Source organism: Colletotrichum destructivum, chromosome 2 (genome assembly GCF_034447905.1).
Source record: "Colletotrichum destructivum chromosome 2, complete sequence".
In the NCBI taxonomy this organism is placed as follows: domain Eukaryota; kingdom Fungi; phylum Ascomycota; class Sordariomycetes; order Glomerellales; family Glomerellaceae; genus Colletotrichum; species Colletotrichum destructivum.
In genome coordinates, this window is record NC_085897.1 from 1,392,406 (window position 1) to 1,414,149 (window position 21,744).

Here is a 21,744-nt window from a genome sequence, read left to right on the forward strand (position 1 = left end):
TATAGACTTTATGTCGCAATTGTTCTCCGACGTAATTAACTATCATTCATCATATCGCTCGCGGAACGGGTAATCTGGTCCAGGTCAAACGAAAGGTGTACCGACTCGGTCGGCCAGCCCCTCACAAGTTTTTCAGCTTGTTACTTGACGAATTACTGGAGAAAGAAGCATGTAGACCATAAAGACCACATCGACGCCTATTGCTCTCGGATGATGCCAAAGTGTCCTAAATGTAATGCAACGCACGTGGAGGAAATCGACCGACAAATATCCAGAGTTCAAGTGCTCTTTTGATTGTACATTATGATATACACTACCTACGCTTCAAGATATCCTTGCCCATTTCTTCGTTAATCCCAAAGTTGGTTGCTTCACACCCCCGAGCAACACCCTCACTCCATATCCTCCAAAGCCCACACGCTCACGCCCGTCCGCTCAACGTTGCCCTTCAGTTTGTTCAGCACAGCCTGGCGCCTGGCCCGTTTCGCCATCAGATCTGACTTCTCCTCCTGACTGAACCCGCTCAACTTCTTGCGGGGCGGCGTGCCACGGCCGCCGTACGACGCCACAGATGATACGAAAGAGTTACGCAGGGTTCCGGGCGATGCCAAGGCCGATCGTTCGGGCGAGAACATGACTGAGCGGCTATTTCTCTGAGGCGTCACCATCGGGGAGCCCTCTCGGCTATTGACGGAAGAGAACCGGAGCTTGCGCATCTGGTTCTCCAGGACGTCAATGTCACCGGATCGCTTCTCCACCATGCTCGTCATCTTGCTGATGGTCCGCAGAACGGCCTCGACGGTGGGCATGTTGGATTTACCCTTGCCAGACGCACTGCTTGCGGCAGCAATTCTCGTTTTCATAATTGTCAACGCCTCCTCGGCCTCGGCAAGCAGCTTCGTAAAGTTGGCATACTCGCGGCGCAACTCATTTTGCTGGCTTGCTTGTTCGGTACTGAGAGGCAGTGTACGGCTGAGGTCTGCCTGCTCTGGATCCGCCTTGACCATGATGATCTTCCTCAGATCATCTTGCTTCGAGCGGAGACGAGACATCTCACGGGCAAGCTCGTTACAAGCCTCAAGCTTCTCCTCAACATCGTGAACACGTCCACCCTCGAGCTCTTGGGCCAACGATCTGTCAATGACTTCCCTGAGCTCATCGATCTCGGAAAGGACCCAGCTCTCGGGGTCCTCAAGGTCTTCTTTGCGTCGGCCACCGGCCTTGAAACCAATGTCATGTCCCATGAGGAAGCTGGCGAGAGAGCGGGCGTTTAGACCGAGGGTATCGATCATGGAGTTGATGTCACGATACACAGCTTCAACCTGGGCCGGGATAGTCTCCTTGGCCGACGGCACCACATTAGAGTGCGCGATGAAGTCGTCCAGCTTCAGCGAAGGCTCGATCTTGGACGCAAGGATCTTCTGGATCTCGTCGTCCTCCTCGTCTTCCAGCGTCTTAGTCTCTTCAGCCTGACGTTTCTGGCGCGCAAGCCTCTGCTGCGAGATGAAATGGTCTTCAACAGGCTTGTTGCCAATGATCGACGAGCCTATCTGCGATGGCTGCTTCTTCTGGGCTGCAAGTATCTGCGATGCCATGCCCGGGGCACTAACTGAGCGAGCGGACTCCTGACGCAGCATGCGCCCCGGCACAGCGCCACCCCGGACGGGGCTGGGAGAACGAGGGCTGGTTTGCGAAGGCCGAGGGAACATAGGAGCGTTACGGCTGAGATCACCAAACAGTGATGCTCGCGGCCTCTCCTCCTCGGTGCGCGGAATAGAGTAGGTGCTGCTGCTTACACCGCCGAATGAGCTCTGCGGGGTCATGCCGGCTGTGGGCGTCATTGCCGTCATGGATGGGCTAAGGTCTTTGGAGACCATAACGCCACTGCCTTCAGACCCGTCATTCTCCTCTTCATCCTCATCCTCATCCTCATCCTCTTGAAGATCACTATCGTGTTCACTCTCAGGGATGGTCGGGATGGTGGACAGGTCGTGCTCTCTAGGCTTGGACATGAAATCGGGTGGCAATGGAGCGTCATCGACTGCAGGCGTTACGCTCTGTGGCGTAGAAGACCACGTTGCTGACGATAAAGACTGCTTGGGCATCTTCAGGAAGTCGGGAGCTGTGGCCGGTGCCGTTGACTTTAGATTCTCTGGCTCCGGCTCAGCGGACGACACTAAGTCATCCGCTGGCAATGGCAGCGCCTCGAAAGGCGTGGTTGACTCCGCGGACTTGCCGGGCTTGGGTGTGAGAAAGTCTGGCGGGAGCGGCGCCTCGTTGACTGGAGAAGTGCGTTTTTGGGAATTGAGGAAATCGGGAGGCGGCGGTGCAGATGCAGTTTCCTTCGTTGTTGTGGCTTTTGGCGTCGACAGGAAATCGGCAGGCAGAGGCGCGCTATCCGCCTTGGGGGAAGCCTTACTTCCACCATCTGACGGAACATTGCCTGTGCCCGAGGAAGAGGAGGATTCGCCTAGAGGGTACTCGTTCTTGCTCGTGGATTCAGGGGGCAGAGGAGCATCGCCTAGAGGCTTGTGTTCAGACTCAACCTTGATGTCAGGAGTCTTTTCGGCGGTTTTTGCGGAGCCAAACAACCCCCCAGTCGCCGGTTGTGGTGGGAAACCAAACAAGCCAGGCTTGGGTGCCGATATTGAGGGTGTTGCTGACGAAAACCCGAATTTGGATGGCGCAGGAGTTGTCGTAGGGGTAGTGGACTCGCCAAGGCTGAAGATCGACTTCGCTTTAGGCGTCTCTTCCGTGATGTCCATTCCCTGATCCCTAGGAGGGGTCTTCTTCTCGGCATCGCCGAGCGCCGAACCGAAGTTGCTGCCAAAGAGGGACGAGCCACTAGCACCGGGGGTGGAGGGTTTCCCGTCGTCATCCGTCGCAGAGGGGTCAGCCTTGAAGGTAGTCCCCAGCTTGAACGGCTGGCTGAATGGGTTGCTGGTTGCAGGGCCGCTCGAACTTGGCGGGGGAAACACAGTATCTTTTGATATCGTGGATGGCAGAGCCCCCGAACCAAAGGGGCTCGACGAAGGCTTGCTTGCGAACACGCTTCCACCCTCGTTGGTCTTGTTACCAAGCGAAGCAAAGCCGCCAGATGTGGCGAAGCTGGCAAAGCCTCCAGAGGCAGGAGCAGCATTGGGAGTCGAGCCAGACGCACCGCCAAAGGGGCTCTTGGTCGCAGAACTGCCGAGGCTGGCGAAGCTGGATTGACCGAACGCTGGCGAAGCAGCCGAATTCGAGCCAGACGTACCTCCTGTTGCCCATGGCGACGACTTTTGGCCGAGGGTGGACGACTGGCCGAAGCCAATCGATGAAGGTTGGCCGAACGCAGGACCTGAAGAAGAAGCGGAAGGGCTTCCAAACGTGCCGCCGCCGCCAAATGCTGACTTCGGTGCAGAAGGCTGACCGAACGCAGAGCCGGAGATCGCTGAGCTACCACCGAAAGCACCACTGCCGAAAGTGGAGCCGGAAGAGGCCGCGGGCGCGTTGGTCGCACTGCCCCAGGGTGAGGCCTTCGTACCAAGCGTTGAAGAACCGCCAAATGTGGGTATCTTAGACCCACTGGTGCTAAAGGGTGATGGCTTTTGGGCCGAGCCCAAAGAAGAAGTTGAGCCAAAAGCTGTTGTGCTCGAAGGAGCGCCGAAGGCTGAATTGCTTGGTGCGGGCGTCGCGACCGGTGCCGCCGTTGACGCCGCTGCTGCTGGAGGCGCAGAAGTGTCGAGTGCGGCCATGCCAGGATAGGTCGTGCCTTGCCTGATTGATTCTTCGTACACAATCCACCATGAGCTTAACACGCCTTCGTGGTTCAGTACCCAGAGGCCTGGCAACGGACCAGGAGAGTCCTCAATCTCCTCGTCTGCGGGGAGGGGCTTATAAACTTTGTCTTTGCTCGAGAGGTCAAGGGCAGCGCCGATAGGGACGGTGTTCTCGAAGCTGTCATTCATCGGAAGAGAAGCGCGTTTTGAGTCATCGGCCAATTCTGTTGTGGTAAAGACACCGGCAGTATCCACTGGGTGGTCGGCTGTCAGAGGCGATTTGGCCCTGCTTAGGAGGCCAATGTCTGGCGAGGCGGTAGACGCCACAATCAGGAGGTCCTGTAGGTTCGGAGGGAAGTCCTTCAGTCTCAGTATTGTGTGGTGAGGAGTTTTCTCGGCGCCAAAGGGGTCGACAGGGTCGGTCAGTTTCTGGAAAGTAAAGTCCGACGGTAGCTTTCTTGTGACAAGGTGATAGACTGAAGTGGGAGGTGACTCGGAAGTTGATGTGTAAATAGCGAGAAACAGGTGGTTTTCCAACCAACTCAGTGACGAGACTGCGGCTAATTAGTCGCCCATAACAGTACATGCTACAGCACAGAGGCCTACCGTGAGCGTTGGCCACATTGGGCGGCCGCGGAATCTCGCCCTTTGCTTCACCCTCGGGTGTCATCTGGAAGATAGTGCCGTCCGCCAAGCCTGCCACCAGCTGTTTTCCCTTCGTACTCCAGCTTACACAGCTCACTTGCGTCTTGAGCGAAGTGCTGGTTTGCCTTTCCTTCAGATTCGCAATGTGCAGGTTGCCGTTATCCGTCACAATGGCACAGAGTTCTGCCTTCTCGATCGTAGGGTTCGGGATAAGGGCTCTTAGCGTCTCGCCGTTTGTCGCAAGCTCGAACGCAGCTTTCGTGCCGCCCTGGAGCAGGGTCTGTACCTCGTAGACGGCGAGCCCGCCCCCGCTCTCTGCAGAGAGGATCAGGTAGTTCTCGTCGGCGGTGAAGGCGAGCTGCGACACCCTCATAGGCATGGGCAGCTTGCCCTGGGGCTCGAACGCGCGAACGTCGGCATCGCCCTCCTTCTCGCTCTCGAAGCCCTTTCGCACCGATTCGGTCGAGGCGATCGTGATGCCATCGGGGCCTGCGGCGGCGACAAGTCCCCGGCGGGGGGCGATGCTCATGAGCGAAGCCGTATCGGCGGGGGGCGGGGACCAGGCGGATGTAAGCCTGAGTTTTGCGTCGCCGGCAATCGACTTGAAACCAAGCGCCTGAATAGATTTACATGGTGAGCCTCGAACTTTCAAAAGACAGCGGCATCGACGGTGTCGGTGTCCAGATCTCACCTCGGTCTGGATCACCTCCAGCTCGGGGCCTTGATTCAGTCCTCCGCCTCCAGCCGTGCTCCCGGGCATTGTGTTTCCTTGGTTTCCGAAGCTGAAGGACATGACTGTTGCGACGTAACCGGCTTCTGGAGGGAGGACTTGTAAGTCAGGGTGGTCCTTCGCATTCGCTGGAGCGGTCCCGTTGTTAATAATGGCCTTTTACTCGGGACTTTCTTTCTTTTTCCCCGTTGCGGTTGACTGGGGCACTGTAGTGGTAGGTTGCTGGAGCCGCGAGGGTTGGGCTACTATTGTTGCTGCAGCTGCTGTCGCACCCGAGGAACTGAGAAGGGGGCAAGAAGAAAAAAAAAATACAAGGCAAAGAAGCTTGCAGGCTCCAATAGAGCTTCCGAAGTGCCGTACACTGGAAGAACGGAAGGATTAAATGATTTCACGCGTGAGTACGCGGTGTAATTGGTAACAAGGCAGAGGCGACGGTTGAGATGTGCCTTGAAAGATTGTTGCACCTTCCTGCTCTTGCTTGCCTGGACTCTTCTGGCGATTGTCTACCTAAAAATTCCAGGTTCGCAGCTCTGTGCTTGGCCCGTTCCCCAGTTGCCTCCAGTCTCCAAAAGTTCTGAGTCACGTGCGCTGAGCTCTGGCTACCTAGCTCCACTGGCCCAGATTCGGGGCACTTCTTGACCAATCAACTCCGGTCAGGCAGCTCCGTTGGATATGTCAGGGTGCCTTGCATGAGCGAGCTCCTGCCCCCCAAACAGCGGCAACGACCATCGAAGGCAGCTTTTAGCCTCGTCATCCATCAGCTCTACCTCTCCCACATCCACCTTCAACCTCGCTCGATCCCTACATCTAGACGACCTCTCCTTTGAGCCCGACATCACCGCCGACCTGACGACTGACGAATACGAAACCTCAACGAACTTGACGATATCGATACACAGAGAATAGCGTCCGGGGTGCCCAGACAAGTCAGCAACGATGCCTGGCTTCGATTTCTCGAACTACAACCGCAATGCGGCCCTCCACGCCCGAGGCGTCCCACTTCCCAAGGCGACGAGCACAGGTACCACCATCGTGGGATGCATATTTGACGGCGGTGTAGTGGTCAGTACACTCCCAAGCTCCCTCGTTCCTTTCGTCAACCAGAGAGAGGGGTTCCTCGCACACGCCCCCATCGGCCTCGAGGGACCCTCTACCACCCACCCGCCTCTTCCTACCAGCACACAAGCTGATTGGTTAACCCCCTAGATCGCCGCCGATACAAGAGCAACTTCAGGCCCTATCGTTGCCGACAAGAACTGCGAAAAGCTGCACTACATCGCCCCCCAGATCTGGTGTGCGGGTGCCGGCACTGCCGCCGACACAGAATTCACCACGGCAATCATTTCGTCCAACCTCGAGCTTCACGCCCTCTCCACAGGCCGCAAGCCCCGCGTGGTTACCTGCATGACCATGCTCAAGCAGCACCTCTTCCAGTATCAGGGCCACATTGGCGCCTACCTCGTCGTTGCCGGCGTCGACCCCACGGGCACTCACCTCTTTACCGTCCACGCTCACGGCTCCACCGACAAGCTCCCCTACGTCACCATGGGCTCCGGCTCCCTGGCCGCCATGTCCGTCTTTGAGACCCAATGGAAGCCTTCGTTGACCGAGGACGAGGCCGTCAAGCTCGCCAGCGACGCCATTCAGGCCGGTATCTTCAACGACCTAGGCTCCGGTAGCAACGTTGACGTTGCCATCATCACAAAGGACAAGACCACCCTGAAGCGCGGCTTCGTCAAGCCCAACGAGCGCAGCGCCAAGCTCAAGAGCTACGCCTTCCCCAAGGGCACCACAGCCGTGCTCAACGAGAAGATCATCAAGAAGAACGAGATTGGCCGCTACGTGAGCGTAACGGAGGTGCCTGCCGGCGAGGCGATGGAGGTTGATACCTAAACGGGTGACTGGTTGGTTTTCTTTATGAAATTTGGGGGGGGGGGGGGGGGGGGGGGCCTCCAACGGGATGCTAATCAAGTACTCCCGAACTGGGAAAATTTGTACCAATACAATGATGGCAATAGATGGGATTGATGCAAGCCACTCCTCTACCTGAAGACTAAAGGCACAAGGCGACAAGACTACAAGCCACCAACCCAAGACTTATGGCCCATGATACATACCAACGACGAGGCCGACCCCCGTTTTAGGCAGTGTGGCTGCAAACACGAGATCCCATTTTTGATCAAGATGGTTGATTGTTGCCATGAGATGCTAACAGTATTGTAGATTGGCAGAAATGGATATTTAGTTAGTGTTAGAAGATAGGTTCCATCATTGCTGCCGCATTTGGGCGAGCAAAATCTTGCTTTTATGTATAACAAAAGAAAACCCTAATAAAGGAGCAGGGCGTTGCTCTCTTCCCAAAAGACAAAAAGTGGTATATACATAGGAATCCAGTGTATGTTCAGCCAAGGTCTGTACACACGATAGGGGATCATCACTACCTGACCCCCCTTGGCGCAAACCTATCGCCGCTTATCCCTTGCAAGGGGTAAACGGGACAGCCGCACCATCCCCCTAGTCATCTTTTCTGCGATCCTTGCTGAATGCCGGGGGGAAAAGCCCCCCTTCACCCGCCCAGAAAAAAAAACCCCCCGTCACAATTCCACGTCATTGGAGTTAAATAATCAGTAAAAACAAGCCGCCCTCCTCTGAGCCAGCCTCCCAGAACTCCGAAGATGCAGGGTATGAAGGTGATGTGTTGATGCAGTGGTCATGATCCGTGAAATGCCGCTAGACGCTCCGTGCCGAAAGAACTTCAAAAAGACAACGCTAGCCAGTCTTGATGCCAAACATGGTGCGTGTCCTAGACTTGCTACGAGGCTTCTTGGTGCTACTGTCCTCCTCGTTGTACTTGGACTTATGAATCCTGTAAGACGCACGTCAATAGTCTGTTCCACTGGATATTATAGGGGCAATACATACCAGCTGTTGCCAACCATGTTCATCCCTTTGGCCTCGGCCTGTCTGTAGAAGCCAGCTGCCTTTTTGAGGTTCTTCTTGCACCCAACACCTTGGGCATAGCAAAAGCCGGCTTCGGCCAGAGCATCAACATCACCCCAGGCTATTTGTTCTCTTGGTCAGCTTCGCAGTTCAGTAGGCAACCGTGGTAGCAACTTACACCCGGCAATCTCAAAGCATCTCAACGCGAGAGCCTTGTCCTGCTCAATACCCCAGCCATTCATGTGGCTAACGCCAAGCTCGTAAATGCTCAGAGCGAACTGCGCCTTACGAGTTCGTCTCTCCATGGCATCAACAAACTTGCCTTCCTTGACATGGTCCTCGTCATCGGCAATTTCAAGACTGGCGCATTCGGCAGCCTTTCTCAGCCACTCGACGCCCTCTCGTTGGTTGGGCCGCATGCCCCAGCCATGTCTGCATGCCAACGCATACAGAAGCATACCTGTCGGGTTGCCTCCCTTAGCGGCATGTCGAAGGTGGTAAGTCGACTCCTTTACCGAGCCGTTCTCGTGGCACTCGATACCCTTAGCCAAATGTTCCTCCGGGGTCATGTCAGATGCGGTTGGAGCGCCTGAGGCTAAGGAGCGCGGCGCCCTGACCGTGCTATTGGAGTCACTGGTGGCCGTTGACATGGCAGTCTGCCCTCGGGCAGCAGCTTCGTGCACTGGAGAGGTGAGAGCCCGGCCCCTTGACTCCTCCTCTGAGGGCCGGCTCTCGGTAGACGGACGACCGGTGTCGGGAGGCGGCTGCGGCACTGGACCACCTCGGTCCATACTTTGGCTTCCATGATCAAATGATGGTTTAGCCAAGCTAAGGCCATCAGGCTCTGCCGAGCTAGACGGCCGAGTCGGAGGTGAAGGAGGGGCGCCGTGTTGAATGGCCTGCACAATGCTCGGGATTGTCTTGGGCTGATCATGTTGGATGAGTGCTTGAGGATGAGGATCCAGAGGGACTGATCTTTGGACAATCTTGCCTCGAGGAAGAGAGTACTTGGAGTAGATGTATGAAGGGGCGGCTTTACCATCGTCCGGCAGGTGATCGGGGAAGCCCTCGCTGTTCATACTCACTGGGGTGTGAGCCGAATCATCATTTGCAAACATGAAAGATGGTTGGCTGTCGGATGATGCCTGACGTGTTGGGGTTTCCAGCCCAGGAGTGCCGGCGCGACTCATGGGTCTCGAGAAGTTGAAGGATGGTCGTGGTAGTGGCATCGAGGCATCTGAGCATACAGATGGCGAGCGTTGGAAAGGACCTGGATTGAGGCTTGGGGACATCGTAGACGCCGCATAAGCGCTACAGCTGGAAAGCTTTCGTGGGGGTAGGGACTGAATCGAGTTGCTTATGTCGTCGGTCGAGTTGTCGAGCGGCGAAGACATGGACGTGGTTGATCGCGCACCGAAACTGGGTCGCGGAGGCGCCAATCCTGGTCCATCAATTGAGTGGCCCTTGAGCGACTTGCCGGGTGATCCAGTCAGCGAATTCTCACGCGATCGTGCAGGCGAAGGCATATGCAATGATCGGTCCTTTCTCGGGGGTGAGGCCTGCGAATACGAGTCGGTAGGTGCATGTTCCATGGGTGCTGGGGACTGTTCTCTTCTGGCGCCGAAGTAGGTCTCATTTTGGCCTTCCTCCATCGAATCCAATGGTCGCCCACGCATCACGCCGGGCAACGGTTGCGTTGGTAGAGGGATACCTTCGTCGGGGGTAGGCGGAATTCGACTCATTCGAGGATGCACCGACACGGGTCGGTCTTTCTCGGACGGAAAGGCGTCCTCCACCTCGGTTCTCAATCCCAGTCCAGGGTTCTGGAGTTCAGGTAGAGCGGCCTCCTCTGCTCCCGAATCATACATGGATCGGAAGTATTCTGATCGGCCCTGGACAACCAAGGGGCTCTCTGTAGTCAAAGGCGGTAGCCGGCTCATGCGCCTCCCTTCGCCGTTGGCGGCAGCTTGGAGCTGCCTCGCAAGCAGGCGACTCTGTAAAGCGAAAGCATCAAGCGGCGACAATTCGGGAGGTGCCTCGCCGGCAACGTGGAGTCTCGGGGATCGTAAAGGTCTCGATACGTTGGACATGCTTGAAGGCGCCCGAAGGTCGATGAAGTTGGGGCGTTGGGGCGACATGGTCGGTCGGGGCTTCGAGCGCTTCTCGATTTAAGTTCCCATACAACACGCGATGTCAATTGTCGTTTGGAGGACTTTGTTGAGTTGGGGAAGGCGAGACCTGGGCAAATGGACAATTGGGCGGGCCCGAGAAGTGGTTGGTGGTTGGAATGCTGACGGTACAAGTCGAGTCTTAGCCGAAGGATCGGGTATGGCGTCAGTCTAGACTCCTAAGAGGATGTCGCGTAGAGGTCGGCTAACAGGTCGTGGTGGTGAGGGTGCCGATAATGCCAGCAGCCGCGCATATAACGGGGCTTTCGAGGCGAGAGAGCTGGAGATGGCAAGAAGGCGATCGGAGATGGTAGTTCGGTGTGGATCAGGTGGGTGAGTGTCGTCGACTTTCAGGGCGGCACTGGTGGGAATGGGTAAACAGGCTTGAGCATCCGTCAGGTAGGCTTTCTTTAGAAACAGGACACTAGCGAAGGGCGGGCGTCCGGTTTTAGTCCCTGGGGTTTGGTGGGCAACAAAGAAGGCGCAGCAGCCAGAAAGAAGTCGAAAGACGAAAAGAGCGTTCTGAGAAGAGGCGAGACGAGGGTATCAAAAAGACGACAGACAAGCCGAGGTGACCAGTGGTCAAGTTGAACCAGGTGCAGTTCGTCCAGTGGTTTGTGGTCTCAAGCCGATGGTACAAGCAGCGGGACGTTTTGTTCTCGAAGGTCTAGGCTGTTGGTGATATTGATACCGACCTGTCGCAAAGATATGGGACACGGGGGCACGGGCAGTCGAGAAGGGGGAAGGGGGGAAAGGAAGAAAGGGAACGAAGGAGAGAATGGGACGCGAAGGAAGCGAAGCGAGAGGCAGGAAAGCAAGAAGCGATCTCTGTTTCCCCCAGAATGGGATACGAGGAAAAGGGTGATGAGCAGCAGGTGCCAGGGAGGGGATGTCGGCCGGGGTGGTCAGTGGTTACTCGTTGCAAGCAAGGCAAGCGGCAAGCGAGAGGAACGGGAAGAAACGGGGGGTGCGAAGGAGGGGACGCGAAGTAGGGAAAGAAGCAAGGCGCTGGAATCATCTGGACTGGAACTCTGTGTGCCGTACGCAAGGTACTGAGGTAGGTAGGTATACTCGCTTCAGTTGGGCGACTAGGGGCGACTGCAATGCAGTGTGTTAAGTGCACTTTGGGTAGGAGGGATGGTTGATGACTTGGATTAGTATGGAGAGTGACTTTGCACTTGTCGCCAAGCAAGTGAACCAATCGTGGAGACGGAACGAACAGACAGAGGTGGGCTAGGCACCTACCGCGCCGCTAATTGGGGGACTTGAGCACCGTATCCGTACTCAAAACTCACTAAAGCAGGTACTGAGATACCTGTGTGTGTACTAACTTAAGCACTCGCCTGTCTGCTAGGGTTGGTGGTACTTTACCTTCTCAGATACCTAGGTATGAGAGGGACGTGAGTCTGGTACGTACCAAGACGTCGTAGGGAAGGGATAAGTTAGCACCACATGTCTCCGCAGCCACGACGTCGTCCAGGGCGCTCCATGCGAGGCAGGGAGGGCTTGCAGGAAAAGGACTTCACCCGAGAACTCATGCAAAACACAGAAGAAGCTGCATGTTCGTCACTCACACAAAAAACTTCTCAGCGCATCTAGATTCATCCCATCACCGTGCATCAGCTCAACGCCATTCAGACCAGTACAGGTACTCTCGGTGCTGTATGCACCTGTTGTTGGTATTCAGTGGCGTGCCCCTCGCAGATGGCGTCGTCTGGGGTGCAGGCGTACCTCCAGAGTACCTCAAGTAAGACTACTACCAGTGACCCGTGAGGTGTTGGCCATTGCACACGTTTTGGTTGGCGAACTGGAGTGTAATACCGTCGCATTGCAACTCGATGTACTAATCCCAAGCCCCAAATTTCCCCTTTCGCCCTCTCTCTTTCCCTCTCTTCTTCCCCTCCTTTCTATTCGCCCCCCTTTCGACCTTCCGAGCTCTGTGTGTGTCACTGCGCTTGAAATACCGACACTAGAAACAGGTCGTCTCCAGTTCTTCCCCGTCGCTGTCACCTTGTTTGTCAATGCGCATACGGCGTCCGTCGTCCGTCGCGTGCCACAGTCCGTTTTTACGCACATCCACCTACTCTGGGCATAGGCTAGACCGTTGACGGTCACGTTGACGCCGATTGAGTATGTGGCTTGAGGAACAGGGCCGGCGGCAATCGGGTGTTTCTGCCAGGGCACTCCGAAGGCTCGCTTGCTTGCACCTGCTCGGTCGCACGGCGCTCGGGTTGGTGTCGAACACGAGTCGGTGACCATGGTTATCGTGGTTATCGTCATGATTATGGCCCACAGATGGTCAACTTCAGGTCGGCATACAGCACGTCTAACGTCTAGCACGAGGTGATCACCATCCGTGCTTCACAAAAGGGCTTTGGACTCGACACGATGATGTAGGTTGCGGTGGGCATCCATCCCAAAGAATCTTAGGTGGCGTGACGGGCATAGGGCGGCAACGTACTGTAGACCTAGACTTTGCAGCCGTCAAGCCCTCAGTACCTATGATTCAATGCTGGGTGCATTGATGCAGATGTGGGAACAGGAGCAGAAGCAACAACGTCTTTCTACTGACATCCTTTCTTCCAGGTGTATTCCCTTACCTAGCCTGTACACTAGGTACCTGTAGGAGGTTGCAGCAAAAACGGCCGTCCAGAAGGAAGGGCATGCGCAGCAACTTTCCCTCCCATCACAGGATTCAGGTGTTGCCCATCACTGCCCATCTCAGTAAAGAATGTTTCTCATCGGCGACATGACGGGGTCTTAGTATTAAGGAACCCGGTTGGCAGCCTAACTTTAGCAACAATGCAGCGGTACCACTACGGCGTGGGGCGAAAACGCAGGCCGGAACTGCCCCTGGGTGCAACAGCCAACGATACACGACTCGTCCCCTCTTCACTCCGTTATTCTTCTCTGCTCACATGTCGGTCTATACTGGTGCACGCTGACTATGACCCCTGTGCCAGGTCCAGCCCCCCCCCCCCCCCCCCTTTTTTTTTTTTTTGACCGTTTACGCTACGGAAATCGACTCCAGTATTACGGAGCTGCCACAGAGCTCTTGCAAAGCAACGAGACATGGCGATGTGTTGTCTTGATCGTCAATGAGCCTTGGCTCTTGGCTCTTGAGCCACCCCGCCCCCGTCAAAAGAACGCCAAAACAAAGGAATCCCAAGGCCACATGTCACAGACGCTGGTCCAGAACAACACAAAACAATTAAGAATTAGTCTTTGTGTGGTGGGCCAACGCCGAACTGCACATGACAAATTGACGATGACCTCGCGAACAAACAACAACAATGACAATAAGCAGAAGTCCATCATCCCCTCCCACAAGCACTGCCAATTTTTCCCACATGGCAATGTCCCGTCGCCCTTCGTCCTCCACTCCGAGCGGACTCTTGATTTCGCTTCCCGCCCTTTGCATCATGACGCTCCCTGGATGGGGAAGTCATCCCCGAGTCCAGTGGCCCATCCCATAACGCCGACAAGTACGGATCTCAGGGCAGGTCTTCTTTTGAATCGCTTTCCCCTCTCCTGTCCTTTCACGGCTGTCATCCGGCACCAATTGGGTACCATATTGACCGTATTCTGTTACGACCTTCTTTCTCGGGCCTATGGACACAAACAATATAGGATGCAACCTTATTAGTGCGGCGTGACACATGCAGTAGCGCTGCAATAGCAATTTTCAGGGACCTTTCTTTTCCTTCTCCGAGAAGAGAGAGAAAGGACCCACGACGGGAAACCCCTCGAAAAATGAGGGATGGTGACTGTCTTAGCAAGCAGATGACCTGCATAGGTCGCATTGTCAAGGTCCCGAAAATTACAATGCTCAACCCTCATTCGGCTTGGGAAATTACCCGGCGACCTCCTCCTACAACGATCCTGGGGGCCGCGTCAACAAGACTAGAATCGGACTGTCCTCCGCACATATTCGCGAACTTGCATCATCTTGCAATGGCTCGTCGCACTCTTGCCATCTCTGCATCTTGGGTGGTCTGCCCTCCCCTTTTTCACCACGCACTCAACCAGCATCACTGGTAATTGGCTTAATATCCAGCTATGTTTGGATGTTCAGTTTTGTATCAAACCGCCAGCTTGTTTCAGCACGCTGCCAAGATGCCTTCCCGCCTGGGCCTTGTTCTGTTCGCTCGTTCGTTCCATTTCGGTACGGGTCCTCTAATGAACCCATTTTTGAACACGCGTGTAAAAGGGAATCCAAAAGGGTTCTGACCACTGACAAAAGGCGTCCTTGACGCTCCGAGTATCTGACGCAGCCCTGTCTACCCTTCATGGTTTCTCTCCTCACTGCTCTGTCCTCTGCATGCCCCTGCATGCACAATTTCAAGAACGACGTTGGCGGTTGCCCTCCCCAAAGAGCGCCTGGCTTCTGTGAGACATGCGGCTGTCCCACGCCGGCACAGATGCGCGAATGAGACCACCCGCACAGTACCTACACTGCTTGAATCTTTCACTACGAGGGGAGCTCGTACGCCGTCAAAAGGAACGGAGACCCTCCACCAGCACGGTTCAGCTGTCCAGACTGCAACAACGATTCGACAGCTGCCATCCAATCCATCCCATCCTATCTTCTGCCTCGCCGTCATTGGGCTAAGTCGGCGAGATCACACCCTAACGAGGACGTGTGCCCCGGGTGGAACTTCCCGTCAGTTTGCCAAAGCACGGCACAACGAAGAGCCTCTTCTTGGCAGGACGCCGCATGGAAACGCCATATGTTTTCTAAACTTGCTTGTAATCCTTCCTCTTGTTGCATGCACCTACCGAGGAGCGCTGTTGGTGACATTGGAAGACACCGACGCAGCCTCGCAAATAACTACACTGTATCCAAGCATCTACCTAGGCAGGTAGTCGAAGACTTCCTCATTGACCATTGCAAGGCATGAACGAACACAACCCAGTCTGGTCTACCCCGCCAGCGGTCTTGCGCAGCGGTTTGGGCGCAAAACCTCGCAGGCCTCGCGCTGGTGCAAAATCTGCCCATCTCCCCTGTTCTATATCGAGAGCCTATTCGGTCAAGAGGCACCGTGAAACCATCACCCCCAGGACCCCAGTCGTGCCCCGTAGGCACGTCTTCATGTAGAGTTGCTTGTCGGGCGTTAAATAGATCGCAACCCGTCATCAACACTCTCTGCCACACGTTTTCGTCTGTCGCCGGTTTGGATTGATATACACCGAGCACACCGTTGTTGGGAGTAAAAAAATCGTCATACTGCGTGTTTTTCGTTGACTGGGCCGGGCGGACAAACCACCTCGTGACATTACTTATTCACATCTATAGACTTCGTTGTTGTCAACGTCGCTTGGAGCTGCCGGTGCTGGTGCCCCACCCTTCCCCTTTCGGTACTTACATAGTACACTCACTCAATGGCAGCGAGGTATCAACATTCTAGGATCAGCATTAACTTCGCCCCAAGCAGCGCAGCGACGGTTTGGCCGCGTTGGGACTCCTCGGCAGCTGGACAATGATCCTAGAAAGGCTTCTCGACTACAATCGTGATATATTTAGACAAGGCCGCTGGTGCTCGTGATCTGGCTCGTATGCATACTACGCTTTTACTACCATCGAAAATCCGCTTCAGCCCGCCCTGTCCCGCAGGCCCATCAATTATCCTCGCTTATGCGGCCGAGGGGTGGCGCAGCGCACGTATACACGCCATCGTCGTCAACCCGACGCCACCTTTCCGACCTCCCCACACGCCCGCGCATACGCTTATTCCTTTTGCCGAGGCTTAGACGCAAGGTTTGCCGTGAAGTTGTCGCTATCGTTGGTGGCGAGGCAAGGTGTTAAAGAGTGGTTGGAGGGCCAACTACAAGCCGATGGGATGAGTAGGCCCTTTTTCTCGTTGGGCCCCTGTATGTGCCCCTCTGAGCATATCTCTATTTTCCAAGAATAGCTTCGTGTTGGCCGCCTCTGGCCACAGGGCCATACCATCTGCAAGGTACAACAGCTTTGTCACGAGGGACTTCAGCGAGTGAAATCGGTGACTTGGTGGTCATATGCTCCGGCGTGAGAGTTGCCGAACTTGCTTGGGACACCAATAACTTCGTCGTCGAATAGTGAGTGCCGTGTTTTTTCTGCCCAAAAAGAAAATGACCAACCTGGACGAGCTTATGCTACGTCACTTTCACATGCCGAGCTTGCTCATGCGCGGCGGGGTGGACAATTTCCGAACTCATCGTCTCTGTCCACCAAAGCTTGCACGAAGTGCTAGAATCTGCTGCCTCTCGGCCTCGGGGAGCATATTGATCGTCTCCATTGGCAGCTCCATAACCTGCCGCATGAGCGCGTCCGGATCCTGGCCCAAAGCCCCGGCGGCCGGCGGGGGCGGCGCACCGTACGAGACCTGCTGTGGGGGTGGCGCATAGGGGGTGCCGGAGACGGGCGGGGTGTTGTTAGCACCCGGCACGGGCACGGGAGGAAAGCCCGGGGCTGGGGGCTGGAGCGGATAACCGATCGGCGGAGCCTGGACCGGGGTCGCGGAGGGCGCGCCGCCGGCTTCGATGACGGAGTGGATCGCCTCCGGAGACACGAGACCCATCAATAGGAGGGCCTGGAAGACCGCGTAGGCCAGTTGCGGCGCCTGCTGGAGGAGCTCCGTAGCCCTGGCGGGGTCGGAGGAGGCCAGCGCCTTCATCTGTGTGAGAATGTCCAGGAGCTGGGAGGGGGGCAGCGTGTTAAGCGTGCGGGAAATTGCATCGGTTGCCGTCACATTGGGAGGGAGTTCCTTGCCGGCTGGTAGGGGAGGAAGCGTGCTCGGTTGCGTTGGGGGCGCGGTCGGGTTATAACCGTTCGAGGCGTAGGAGGAGGTATTGCCGCCGTCTCGGCCCTGCTGCTTCTCGACGCATCAGCTTGAGCGCTCGGTCAGTTATGGCAGTGTGGGGGTGTTCAAACTCACATGTCCGTGATTGTCGTCGTTACCATCGCTACCTCCTTCGTTGGAAAAGTCGACTCTCAGTTTCCTACCCATGATCTCATAGTCGTTGAGGTTGCGAACCGCGGATGCCGCTGAATCTGCATTGATTGTTTAGCCTCCCATGATTACCTGAAAATAGTGTGACACTTACCATTGTCGGGGTACTCTGCGAAGCCAAAGCCTTTTGGCCGCCCGGTCTCGCGGTCATAGACGAGGCGGAAGTTCAGGACCTTGCCTGCGCTGCTGAAGATGTCGCTGATCTGCTCCTCGGAAAGGCCTGCCGAGACCCTTAGTAACAATTCTATTCTTCGAAGACAATTGGCACCTACCATACGGGATATTGCCCACGAAAACGACTCTGGAGGGCGGCTTCGACATTTTTGCGATGGGTCGAAGGAAGAGTAGGCAAGCCAACGAGTGATCAACCCGGTCGAAAGAATTGCGCGAGTCCTTTCTGTTTTCTTCCTCCCTCTTTCTCCCACTGACGGATGCACGTGCTGGGTGCGAGTGTAAGGTTGTGATGTTGTGATGTTGTGGGCAGACGACGCGGCGTTTTGATGATCACGTTGGTGTTGACTTCTCGATCAGACGGCACTTCATTCAGCCTTGGTTGTCGTCAGGCTGGGGATATTTTACAGTGGAGAATCGCAGCTTGAGCACGGACCATCCGGTTATAGATTCTTTCTCGAGCCGGACGGCATGTTCCATTGGCCAACGGCCGACAATTACCCAGGAACCGGGACCCTCATTGCCCCGTGCGGAACCCCTGACGATGCACCTTTAGCGCAAGTTGGAGCTGGACGGGATGCGTGGCCAGAAATTAAGTGAAGGTGGCCTCTACTTCTGGATGCGCAAACCCCGAGGCTTTGTGAGACAGCTCTTTTCCCCCGTTATTTCCAACGTCAAGGACTCTCCAAGCGTCGATTTTCTCTTCTTATGGTCAGGCGGGTTTCTTCACTTCCTGGCATCACCCTTTTCTCCCTCCCGCCACTCCTTTAACTTTGCTCTTTTTGCTCTTGGCGCATCGCTGCGAAACTACAGCACTTGGGCTTCTCTCCCGTCGAATTGTCCCCAAAGTGGCCCGCAAGGCTGCTCTCTAACTCGTGACAGAGATCGACAGCCCTCCTACCAGGTTCCCTAGTTTTCGACCTTCGCAATGCCGGCAAAATCGAGATTTACGAGGCTTGACGCCTTCACGAAAACCGTCGACGAGGCGCGTGTTCGTACGACTTCCGGTGGAATCGTTACCATCGTCTCGCTGATCGTGGTCTTTTGGCTGGCCTGGGGAGAATGGGTTGACTATCGGAGGATAGAGATCCACCCCGAGTTGATAGTAGATAAGGGCAGAGGTACGGACTTTCCTTTGAACAATAACCAGCTCTGGGAGGCAAACGGGGGCTAATGCGCCTTTGTTACAGGCGAGCGCATGGAGATCCATCTCAACATGACCTTCCCCAAGATGCCCTGCGAGCTTCTAACCCTGGATGTTATGGATGTCTCCGGCGAGCAGCAGCACGGCGTCATACATGGCGTCAACAAGGTTCGCCTCCGCTCCCAGAAGGAGGGAGGCGGCGTCATTGACATGAAGGCCTTGGACTTGTGAGTAGCACTTGGTACCCTGCTCGACGGGCAACGTTTTTGACAACCCTCTGAAAGACACTCCCGCGAGGCGACCGCCGAGCACCTGGACCCCAACTATTGCGGCGCCTGCTACGGTGCCCAGGCCCCGGCAAACGCGCAGAAGGCCGGCTGCTGCAACACTTGCGAGGAAGTCAGAGAGGCGTACGCGCAAGCTTCGTGGGCGTTCGGCAAGGGTGAGAACGTCGAGCAGTGCACGCGCGAACACTATGCCGAGCGGTTGGAGGAGCAGCGCCAGGAGGGTTGCCGCCTAGAGGGCAACCTGCGCGTCAACAAGGTCGTCGGAAACTTCCACCTTGCCCCCGGCCGCAGCTTCAGTAATGGAAACATGCACGTCCACGACCTCAAGAACTACTGGGACACCCCCGATGACGCCCAGCACGACTTCACCCACACTATCCACTCCCTGCGCTTCGGTCCCCAGCTGCCCGACCAGGTCACCAAGAAGATGGGCAAGCGTGCGTACGCCTGGACGAACCACCACGGCAACCCACTCGACAACACCCATCAGGAGACCACCGACCCCAACTACAACTTCATGTACTTCGTCAAGATCGTGCCTACCTCTTACCTCGCCCTCAACTGGCAAAAGTCTTCCAGCTACCAAGACGAGGAGAATTCTGGCCTCGGGCTCCTCGGCCAGGGCAACGATGGCAGCGTCGAGACTCACCAGTACTCTGTGACCAGCCACAAGCGTAGCTTGGCTGGCGGTGATGATGCCGCCGAGGGACACAAGGAGCGTCTTCACTCCCGTGGTGGTATTCCGGGTGTCTTTTTCTCCTACGTAGGTTCTTCCAACCCCTAACTTTGAATACCTTCACTAACAGTATTTGCCAGGATATCTCCCCCATGAAGGTCATCAACCGCGAAGAGCGCGCCAAGACATTCACGGGCTTCCTCACCGGTCTTTGTGCCATCATCGGCGGTACTCTTACCGTCGCCGCCGCCGTCGACCGTGGCGTTTTCGAGGGCGGATTGCGTCTCAAGAAGATGCGTTCGAAGGACCTCTAGACCCAGAGGGCGAGGAGCGTGGAGCGTGGAGGCGTGTATGTAGGCTTTATATGTTGGTATTCTCTATCCGCTGTGCATCAAAAGAGGAGTTTGGGCGGCTTGGTACAAGAGATGTTAAATCTCTACAAATCGATGCAGAAACATCACACATGTCTTTGGCGCTCTGAAACCGCAATATCTAGCTCTCCCACTTGAGCTGGTTCTCTGTACTCATGATTCACGTCTCCCACACTGTATTGGGTCATTGTCATGGTTGTGGTACAGCGTGAAGAGATCAACTAAAAGGATTGTTACGCCTTCGTGTCTACATTCATTTCCGGTCCTCCTCGTCTTCTGGGGGTGGAAGAAGAGGCGTGTATATATAGCTTCGCACCGGAAGTGCAGCGCTGCCCAAGGGCTTTTACAGCCCTTTGCGTTGGCTCGGCCAGAACCGCTCCCTAGAGTCACTAAAATCCATACAGATACGGTCAGGCGTAGACAAGCCTGGCCCTTGTCCCTGGAGTTGACAACGGTGTAAAGTTGGAGACTTCGTTTCGTTCCAAGAGAACTCACGCTCTCTGCTTTAGCTGTGGGGACTCGAACTGGTAGGACAGCAAAGGGGAGGTTCACGTAAGTTTGTGATCCACCAGAGGATTCGTCGGCCGGCTCAAGTTAAGCACGATAGCACTATTCACATGGAATTAAATTATCTCGTTGCTACTTAACATAATCATAGATGTTCATGACAGCTTATCCTCTATCTCTCGGCTATGCATATTCCGCCTTTTACACCCGCCACGAATGCATCTCGATTCTCTCTCTCAATATTCTGTAGGCAGCGTCGACGGGTCAAGAGTCACGCTGGGTATGCAAGGGGGCGGGGCGTACGACGGCCAGGGGCGGCAATCAGCGTGACAGCTTCAGATTCCTCGCGTTAGCGACCAACTTGTCTACTACATCTGCTTTTGGTAAGTTCGACGAGAAGAACGGAAACTCACCCGCCGTACATCTGACCACATTCGTTAATATAGTCCACGCAGATGGTTCGGGAACTGCAGTTCTCACTTGTCGTGGGTTGCGGGGTGGACAGGGAAGGTGGCTTCGTCGGGGTCAGGGGCTTTTTGGTCGACGGGCTCCGAATTGGGGTCGGCAGGCTAGGCCTAGGAGACCTCGTCGGGATGAGAAGCGGCAGCGGTGTCCTGGAGACGGTCGATCTGCTCAGCGTGGACTTGCACGGCGGCATCGTCGGCCTCAGCTGTGGCTGGCACAAGTCGAAGCAGCCTCCCCATCGCAGATTACACTCCGGGTTGATGCCGTCGAGGCACATGGTTCGTGGGCAGTCGGCGGCGTTAGAGGGGGCAACTTGGATCTGCGGGGAGGCGGCAACGAGGCCGAAGAGACCGAGGACCGCCAGGAGACGATTGGAAAGCATTTCGGTTCTTTTGCGTGACGGTGATGGCTAAAGAAGAATGCCGGGCCTCGTGTGTTGGATTATGTGTGACGTCAGATGTAGTTATCTACTTGGATGGATGCTTGGTGTCGTATGAGTTTTTCTTGACTTCAGGCTGGATATCCGGGTTCCTATATATCTTCTCGACTCCGCCACCAGGTCGTACGCGCAAACGAGCCCTCCAGCATTCGATGAAAGAACGGACCTCCCCCCCCCCTCTCCCACCCAAGGACGGGAAGACGGAGGCTAGCGGACGTATTCTCGTGGATGTCTCGGCCCCAGGTCATTTTCTGCGCTGGCCCTCTCCCAGCTGAGTGCGCGCCCCGGTTGCTAGTCCATCCCGCGGCAACATGGTGCCCATCTGCTTTGGCTGGCCAGATGCCAAGAGACGCAAAATATAGGCTAGATACAAGAGCAGATCATCTAGGACGGTGGTGTATGAGAAAAGTGAGCGCATCCGGACAGAGTTGGCAGGATAGCGCGCGCCTCACGT

At 55.8% G+C, this 21,744-nt stretch overlaps 6 protein-coding genes across 6 annotated transcripts; 2 read left to right on the forward strand and 4 right to left on the reverse strand.

The window, feature by feature from the left end:
- Positions 1–189: 189 nt before the first annotated feature.
- Positions 190–5,637, reverse strand: CDEST_02627 (Putative nuclear pore complex protein). The gene is made up of 2 exons (XM_062918786.1): positions 4,365–5,637; positions 190–4,312 (listed from the first exon to the last, which is right to left on the reverse strand). Exons 1-2 carry the CDS (start codon positions 5,194–5,196, stop codon positions 393–395), a joined length of 4,752 nt encoding a protein of 1,583 aa, XP_062774837.1. The 5' UTR covers positions 5,197–5,637; the 3' UTR covers positions 190–392.
- A 221-nt stretch (positions 5,638–5,858) lies between these two features.
- CDEST_02628 (Putative peptidase T1A, proteasome beta-subunit, proteasome, subunit alpha/beta) lies at positions 5,859–7,059 on the forward strand. Its single transcript, XM_062918787.1, has 2 exons — positions 5,859–6,195; positions 6,340–7,059. The coding sequence occupies exons 1-2, from the start codon at positions 6,070–6,072 to the stop codon at positions 7,024–7,026; spliced, it is 813 nt and encodes a 270-aa protein (XP_062774838.1). The 5' UTR covers positions 5,859–6,069; the 3' UTR covers positions 7,027–7,059.
- A 2-nt stretch (positions 7,060–7,061) lies between these two features.
- CDEST_02629 (Putative tetratricopeptide-like helical domain superfamily) lies at positions 7,062–11,139 on the reverse strand. The gene is made up of 3 exons (XM_062918788.1): positions 8,252–11,139; positions 8,056–8,194; positions 7,062–7,999 (listed from the first exon to the last, which is right to left on the reverse strand). The coding sequence occupies exons 1-3, from the start codon at positions 10,209–10,211 to the stop codon at positions 7,903–7,905; spliced, it is 2,196 nt and encodes a 731-aa protein (XP_062774839.1). The 5' UTR covers positions 10,212–11,139; the 3' UTR covers positions 7,062–7,902.
- Positions 11,140–15,607: 4,468 nt separating this feature from the next.
- Positions 15,608–17,789, reverse strand: CDEST_02630 (Putative RNA recognition motif domain, nucleotide-binding alpha-beta plait domain superfamily). Its single transcript, XM_062918789.1, has 4 exons — positions 17,503–17,789; positions 17,325–17,450; positions 17,156–17,271; positions 15,608–17,092 (listed from the first exon to the last, which is right to left on the reverse strand). Exons 1-4 carry the CDS (start codon positions 17,549–17,551, stop codon positions 16,433–16,435), a joined length of 951 nt encoding a protein of 316 aa, XP_062774840.1. The 5' UTR covers positions 17,552–17,789; the 3' UTR covers positions 15,608–16,432.
- A 219-nt stretch (positions 17,790–18,008) lies between these two features.
- Positions 18,009–20,299, forward strand: CDEST_02631 (Putative endoplasmic reticulum vesicle transporter). Its single transcript, XM_062918790.1, has 4 exons — positions 18,009–18,522; positions 18,592–18,772; positions 18,830–19,595; positions 19,649–20,299. The coding sequence occupies exons 1-4, from the start codon at positions 18,330–18,332 to the stop codon at positions 19,820–19,822; spliced, it is 1,314 nt and encodes a 437-aa protein (XP_062774841.1). The 5' UTR covers positions 18,009–18,329; the 3' UTR covers positions 19,823–20,299.
- Positions 20,300–20,521: 222 nt separating this feature from the next.
- Positions 20,522–21,329, reverse strand: CDEST_02632 (uncharacterized protein). Its single transcript, XM_062918791.1, has 2 exons — positions 20,800–21,329; positions 20,522–20,719 (listed from the first exon to the last, which is right to left on the reverse strand). Exons 1-2 carry the CDS (start codon positions 21,231–21,233, stop codon positions 20,623–20,625), a joined length of 531 nt encoding a protein of 176 aa, XP_062774842.1. The 5' UTR covers positions 21,234–21,329; the 3' UTR covers positions 20,522–20,622.
- Between the last annotated feature and the right edge of the window lie 415 nt (positions 21,330–21,744).